Consider the following 7342-nt stretch of genomic DNA (forward strand, 5'->3'; position numbering starts at 1 on the left):
AATACATAAAGTCCAACCAAACCGAATCGAACCCTCAACTTTTCTATCTTCCATAAAAAGAAAATAACCAATAAAATAAAGGAAAAAAGGACAAATATACCCCCAACTATCATAAATGGTATGCAGATACCCTCCGTTATACTTTTGGGACATTGATGCCCCTGTCGTCCAAAAATTAGAACATCTATACCCTTTATAATAACAGACATATACGTGTCGTAATACTATCTACCGATCCGATATTTATTAAATATCGGATCGACGGATAAGATTGCGCCACGTGTCCTTATATAGTCTTCCGTTAGAGTGAAGGACATATATGCTCTAGTTTTTAGACGGCAGCGGCACCAAGCCACCAATGTCCCAAAAGTATGACAGAGGGTATCTGCATATCATTTACGATAGTTCAGGGGTATATTTATCATTTTTCCCTAAAATAAAATATCACACACGGTTTATAATAATTATGTTTTATTTTATTTTATTTCCACTTTTTGTATTTTTAATTTTTAACCTTTTCTTGCCCACAAAGCGAAGATTGGCATCATCATCACCATCATATATTTATTTCATACGAAAATAAATACTCAATGCCCTCCTAAAGCTTCCATTTTGCAGACAGGCGAAAATATATATATATATATCACACAGAGAGAAAAAAAAAATTCAATTTCGAAAAAAATAATCAGTTTGTTAGGGTTTGATATAGTTAAGCTCTGGATTCTCCTTTTCTCTCTTCCGTGGCTTCCCTAGGTTATGCCGTTTCACCTACAGGTAATTTTTTTTGATTTTTTTGGTGTTTTTGTAAGAGTTTGTGGTCGGATCTGAATGTGTTTGTTTTCTATGGATCTGTGTGTTTGAGTTTGAATTATGAGAGCGAGGTGTTGTTGATTTATTGAGCGTTTTGAATTTGATGTGTTATGTGATTTTTGTTTTTTTTTGGGAATGTTATGTGTTTATGTGAAATTTATGTGAAGATTTGCGTGATTGAGTTTTATTATGTGTTTGTGTGAGGTTTCTTCAGTTATGGAGTTGATTTTGTAAAAGAAGATTGATTTAATCGATTTTGATTAAGTGATTCCGGTTCCTTTGTATTGAGGCTTTGTTTTTTGTCGCTGTAATTGGTTAAGTTTCGTTTGAATGGAATTTGTGGTTTGTAATGGTGATTTAGAGATTAGAGAATTTTTTATTTTACTCGAATTGTTGAGTATTGGAATGAGACGAGCTTAGATAGAGCTGAATAAATGTTGAGGATTTGTGCAACTAGTTTTGATTTAGGCCTGATTGATTGATTTGGTGAGTCATGGTGAAAATTGTGGATTTTTGGCCTTTTGAGGGTAAAAATTAAGTTGTTAAAAGTTAGAAAATTGATTGCTGTTCTAGGTCTTCAAAGCACTTGCTCTGGTGTTTTAAGATGTTTAATTTTGGTGATGTAATTGTTTACTGGATATTAATAGTTTTATGTGTGCGCGCTTTGTATGACTATTTCATAATGGATCTAATGTGCATAGCTGTCAAAGTGATTCTTTTGTCGATCTGGCTGCTTATTAGATAGTCACTGCAGTGAGATGCACCATAATGTAGGCTTTTACATGTGTGAACTTGTAATGCAATTTAATGATTTGATTATGTATGCATGTTGTGAGTGTTCGTTGGTAATATTCAGCTTTGAGATGCCAAAAATGATGCGATTTTCATGAAATTCACAATATAGTATTCATATTTTAAATATTTGTTACTGCCTTGTGTATGCTTGACGGCATTTATAAGTGTCTCAAATATGATCATGGGGAGAACAGGTCTGTATGCCTCTGCTATTCCTGTTTAGTGTGCATTTTGTTAAGAAATTTGATGAGGTCCCTTTTGAGTGCTGGCAAGTTCTTGCATTATTTTAGTTAGTTAACCTTCATCTTTCTGAAGTTTTCCCCCTTGGTTATGCTTTTCCAGGATTTGGTAGAGTTCAATTCCAGGGTATTAATATTACTTAGGACATGGAGCAATTGTACCTCTGCTCAGATCGCATCGAGTGCCGAGCCTTTTCATTTCAGGAAGTCCTTGATTGGCGGTTCCTCATCCCTGGAGATTTCCTTCTTGTTTCTTTTGTCAATTGCACTTAGTGAACAGCCTCTATTGAATTATCAGTACAGGAGGCCAAATGCGAATTCTGTATGAGCTAGGTGTTGGATGTTTTGTTCAATTCCACAAATAAGCTGCACTCCTTGTTATGATGTCAGTTGTTACTGTACTGTTAAGTACCTCGGCAAGTCTACTGTTGCTAGTTCATCACCAGTACAACACCCAACCTGGATCCTTTGAGACCTACCTCTGAGGTATTGATATGGGTTTTTTTTGTTTGCTTATACTGTCGTTTATGTTTGTAATAGCATCACCCTAATTCTTGCTGTCTCTTCTGCTCAAATGCAGGGTGAGCTAAATTCAGCAGATGTTTCCTTGCATCGTTGTGTGTTAGATTGCATTTGTACACACTTTTGTCATAGTTTCTCTAGGAATCTTCATCAGGATTCGGTTAACTGGAGTATTGGTATCAGATTAGTGCATATTTTGAAGCAAGGAGCTATTGACTTTTGAGAAACACTTCCAACTAGATCTTGAGTTGATAATTCATCCCGTTGAATTGGGCTTGTTTCGGGTCTCAGTTAGTTGTGCAGTGAGATCAAAATGCTCTTCAGCATCTATGTTTCCTTGCTTTCTCTGCCTTGTTATGATAGCGGTTTTGTTGATGCGGTATATTTGATGAATAAGGCTGTGAAGCCCATCCATCTTATCACTACTGGTTTTGCCTTCGTCTGTGCTGCAGCAGAAAACTAACGGTTGATTTTGCTGAATCAGCCAGGTTACTAGTTCCTATTTAGTAATTTCTCTTTTCCGGTCGACTAGTGAAGAGGAACAACTCCACGTTGTTTTTATTGTCTCTACATCTCCAATAAACAGGTGTCCTTTGTGCTACTGAAACATCAGCAAAAATGGAAAGGTGTGATGGGTTCATGTTTCCTTACATTAGTATTATTTGTTCTCAGTTTATGCTCAAATTTTTCCAATTATGGCACAGGTACAAGGTAATTAAGGAAGTTGGTAATGGTACATTTGGGAGTGTGTGGCGAGCTTTAAATAAACAGTCTGGTGAAGTGGTAGGTTTAATTGTCTGAGCAAACAAGAAATAATAATCGATATTTGCTTCATTTGAAAGTTCTTCTAAACCTATTACATATGTACTACAGGTTGCAATTAAGAAAATGAAGAAGAAGTATTATTCATGGGAAGAATGCATCAACTTGAGAGAAGTCAAGGTAAAATGATATTCTGTCTTAATATAAATACCCTTGCGTTTTCCTCTTCAGGATTTCAAGTAATGGTTAATTCTTTTGCAGTCATTGAGGAAAATGAGCCATCCAAATATCGTTAAGCTTAAGGAAGTGATTAGGGAGAATGACATATTATACTTTGTGTTCGAATACATGGTACATGGTGGTTCTTGACAATCTACATTTTCTATGTATTAGTTTTAGTTATATTTACTTATCTATTTTTTTGTGGACTATTGTCAGGAGTGCAACTTATATCACCTTATGAAGGATAGGCCTAAGCTTTTCTTAGAATCAGAAGTGAGAAATTGGTGCTTTCAAATATTTCAAGGTCTTGCAAACATGCATCAACGTGGATATTTCCATCGTGACCTTAAGCCAGGTGATCATTGTTGATTTCCTTTGTCTTAGTTTGATCTCAGCTTCTATGAGTTATCTCGTCAGTTGTCATTCATGAAATTAAAGAGTTAAAGTAAACTGGATAGTGGATATAATTTCTATTTTGATGGTGAAAAGACTAAAGCTGGATAGTGCTTTCTCCCTTTTGCATTTCCCCTGCAGGATTGAATTTCAAACTCTTTTCTTATTTCGGATCTGACTTTAAGCCCATGACTTGCATATTGTGGCACATTTCATCAGACTTTTTTTTTTTTTTAATTACGTTTTTCTAGATGCTGAATGCTGATCTGACAAGTATTTACATGTACTTCTGATTGCTGTACAGAGAACTTGCTGGTTTCAAAAGATACAATAAAAATTGCTGATTTCGGTCTTGCTCGGGAGATCAATTCTAAGCCCCCATATACAGAATATGTCTCAACACGCTGGTCAGTGCATCCCTGTGCTGCTTTATCTTATTGGAGCATTTTACTGGAGTGATATTCTTTTTTTCCTTTTTTTAAATGGCTATCACGTGGAACTGCAGGTATCGTGCCCCTGAAGTTCTTCTACAATCACCAATATATGGTCCCGCTGTCGGTGAGTATGGAACTATATATATCTAGTTGATAATCTTTTGGTCTTTCCCCTTGTTGGGCAATCTATTGCTTTCCTTCTGTTTATATTGATTGCCTCTCTTAAATACAGATATGTGGGCAATGGGTGCAATAATGGCTGAGCTATTAACTCTTCGTCCTCTATTCCCTGGTTCAAGGTGTGCATTCATCTTTCTGATTGTTTTTCCTCTGTTAATACATTTTCTTCTATATTTTTTGGACTACAGGTGAATTTTAGTTTAAGTTATGCACTGGTATTTTTATATAGGTTGGTTGGCAGAGTTGGGATGGTTCGGGGTTGTAATTTTCCTTTCCTGTATCAGCGCTGTGTTGCTGTTAGCTTCTATAGATGTTTACTTTCATAATGGGTTGTTGGGGTTCGGATAATCTTTATTTTTGCATATGTTCTCCTTTTGCTGATAATTGTCTCTCATTTTCGGTGCAGTGAAGCAGATGAGATTTACAAAATATGCAGTGTTATAGGTACTCCATCAAAGAGTGAATGGGCTCATGGGAACGAACTTGCTGGTGCTATCAATTATCAGTTTCCACAGGTCCATTGTGTTCTCCTTGACACATTTTCTCCCCATCATGCAGTTTTGATTTTTTAATCCTAGGAGTTTTCTTTCTCCCCTTTTCCATAGATTACAATGTTTATTGGCGATACCTTTGTATTTGGTTAAATTTGTTTGACATCTTCCTTTATGGTTGTGTGGCAGATACCTGGTGTAAATCTGTCTGTGTTACTCCCATCTGCCAGTGAGGATGCAATTAATCTAATCACTGTAAGGACTTGATGACGCAATTACATTTATCTTCTGAATATGTCTGATACAATCATACATCTTTGCTAAAAGAAGGAAAACCCTTCTTTTTTATGTGCATTCCTCTTCATGATGTTTTGCAATATGGAACGTGAAGAGAAGAATGGAGCTCATGTTACTTGGTATTTCATTTTTTCTTTTTTCCTGCAGTCACTTTGTTCGTGGGATCCTTGCAAGAGGCCAACAGCGGTCGAAGTTCTTCAGCACCGTTTCTTTCAGGTGGCAAACTTGTTCCCCTTGTTTCATGTATTATCTATATCAGTTTTGTCTGTTGTTTAGATTTAATTGAACTGATATCGTTTATGATATTGCAGAGTTGCTTTTATGTACCTCCATCATTGCGCTCTAAGACTGCTGTTGCTAGGACGCCTCCATCTGGTTTGTTTTTTTAATTATTGAAGCTCCTCCTTGAAAGTAATTAGATTTTATGTATATGAAGTACTTATGAAATCTTTGGTGGTTGCAGCTGGAATGAAGGGTTCCTCAGAGCAAAAAACCAACAGGTGGTCTTCCAGTACTTTAACCAACCCAAAACCTAGTAGCAACTTCTCTCCCATCAAGTCGCAATTTAGCCCAGGTAATATATAAATATTATAGGAGCTTTTGTTCTTCCTGAAGATCTTTTAAAAACACCATCTTCTGTTTCAATTCCAGACATGAAAACACCATTGTTCCATTTTAGTTTGCACAAATGGTTTATTTTCTTTGTTCTAATGCATATGTTGCAGCAGGTGTCCAGAGGAAGTTGCAAATGAATTATCAGGTATGTTGCCTTGGGAAACTTTTAATTATATCAGTGTATATCAGTGTCAAAGGTATGTATCAGTGTCTAATTATTGCCCAAATTGTTGTCATCCAGGATGCAACTAGGAATGATAAACCCCTGAAAGGATCTTCTATTAAACAACAACCAGCAAAATATCGTCCTCCTGCAAGGAATGTCCCTTGTGAGTTTCAACTCTTGAGCATTTTACTTTTCAACTAGTAGAGTGTTCTTTTATGTTTTCCGTTTATCTGGATAAACTGACTTCCATGTTACTTGTTGTATTGGTTCTTAATTAACTGTCTTATGTGTCAGTGGTTGGTTCTACAGCGAAATCTCGTGTCTCTGATGCTTCTGAGAAACTTGCCAACATGACCATTGGCTCTGGTAGAGCATCTATAAAGCAGCCATTCCCTCAACCCATGAAGGCTGGAGGGTTACATGGGCAGCATGACTTGTTCTTGGGACGATCTCAAGATATTCTGCCTGGAAGAAGCTATTCAAGGAAAGTCGCTGGATAAATAAATGTCGTATCTGGAGTATGTTGGCTTGTTATGTTTTTCTACTAATATTGTTGTGTGCCTGTTTGGTGAGTAACGGTTGTGTACGCTGTCAGTCTGTTTCCTTTCGGTTACACAGTACTTGTTAAGTAAATGTTGTGGTTGTGTTTGAAATAGCCGACTAGTATTTGCTATAAATAAATGGTGTGATGGTGTTTGGAATAGTCTTTTTCAATGCGCGTTGGTATCTGGTTGAGACAATATTCGCGCTGTGATTTGATAATCGGCATGTGCACCGTTTCCTGTGTTATGTTATGCTTATACAAATTCTTGTTTTGAAAAATGCCTTGTATTTAAGGCCAAGGTCTTCCCAGTCATGTAAATATGTTTATAGAGAGAATGAGCAACATGAAAAATATTGGGTATGAATATTTTAAAAATGACACAGCGTGTCATTATATAGTAATTTGTTAGTTTGTTCATTACTCTTATTATATTGACATTACTGTTGAAAAAAAATCTTATATACGGCACAACTAAAGTAAAATTAGTCGCATAGGATACACAAAATTGAGGAAATTGTGAGTTTTGTTGCATGACCTTTAAATGTAGGGACTATGGGTATGGATCACTAGTTTATCACGGATTGTCCTAACATTTTTGAACTATCCTATACGAAAAATTGAGAAAATTTATGGTCCTAAAAATATTGGACCAAACATAGCCGGTCAGTAAAATCCCAAAAATTAATGGACGATTACATACGAGAAATTGAAATAATCTTGAATTTCAATCTAGGACACTTAAATTCCAAAGTAAAACGACTTTCTTCTTTCGAAAACAATGAATATCATTTGATAGGTAATTAACAACGGACTCATAAAATTTAAGATCAAAGAGAGTGTCACATATATTTTGAAAAACTTATGGACTAATA

General features: G+C 36.0%; 2 protein-coding genes across 5 annotated transcripts; both read left to right on the top strand.

The window, feature by feature from the left end:
- The first annotated feature begins 1972 nt into the window (after positions 1–1972).
- LOC102578491 (uncharacterized) lies at positions 1973–2906 on the top strand. The gene is made up of 2 exons (XM_015315189.1): positions 1973–2330; positions 2425–2906. The coding sequence occupies exon 1, from the start codon at positions 1992–1994 to the stop codon at positions 2115–2117; it is 126 nt and encodes a 41-aa protein (XP_015170675.1). The 5' UTR covers positions 1973–1991; the 3' UTR covers positions 2118–2330; positions 2425–2906.
- Positions 2901–6632, top strand: LOC102605817 (cyclin-dependent kinase F-4). Of its 4 annotated transcripts, none has more exons than XM_015315184.1 (16): positions 2901–2992; positions 3071–3149; positions 3240–3308; positions 3390–3479; positions 3567–3705; positions 4048–4150; positions 4249–4301; positions 4410–4476; positions 4764–4872; positions 5038–5103; positions 5293–5361; positions 5457–5520; positions 5609–5719; positions 5871–5905; positions 6002–6089; positions 6221–6632. In XM_015315184.1, exons 1-16 carry the CDS (start codon positions 2985–2987, stop codon positions 6424–6426), a joined length of 1356 nt encoding a protein of 451 aa, XP_015170670.1. In that variant the 5' UTR covers positions 2901–2984; the 3' UTR covers positions 6427–6632. The 4 variants fall into 4 exon arrangements, with proteins under 4 accessions (XP_015170670.1, XP_015170673.1, XP_015170672.1 ...); XM_015315187.1 differs by having other exon boundaries at positions 6236–6632; XM_015315186.1 differs by having other exon boundaries at positions 5874–5905.
- The last annotated feature ends 710 nt before the right edge of the window (positions 6633–7342 follow it).

Source organism: Solanum tuberosum, unplaced genomic scaffold, assembly GCF_000226075.1.
Source record: "Solanum tuberosum cultivar DM 1-3 516 R44 unplaced genomic scaffold, SolTub_3.0 scf00341, whole genome shotgun sequence".
In the NCBI taxonomy this organism is placed as follows: domain Eukaryota; kingdom Viridiplantae; phylum Streptophyta; class Magnoliopsida; order Solanales; family Solanaceae; genus Solanum; species Solanum tuberosum.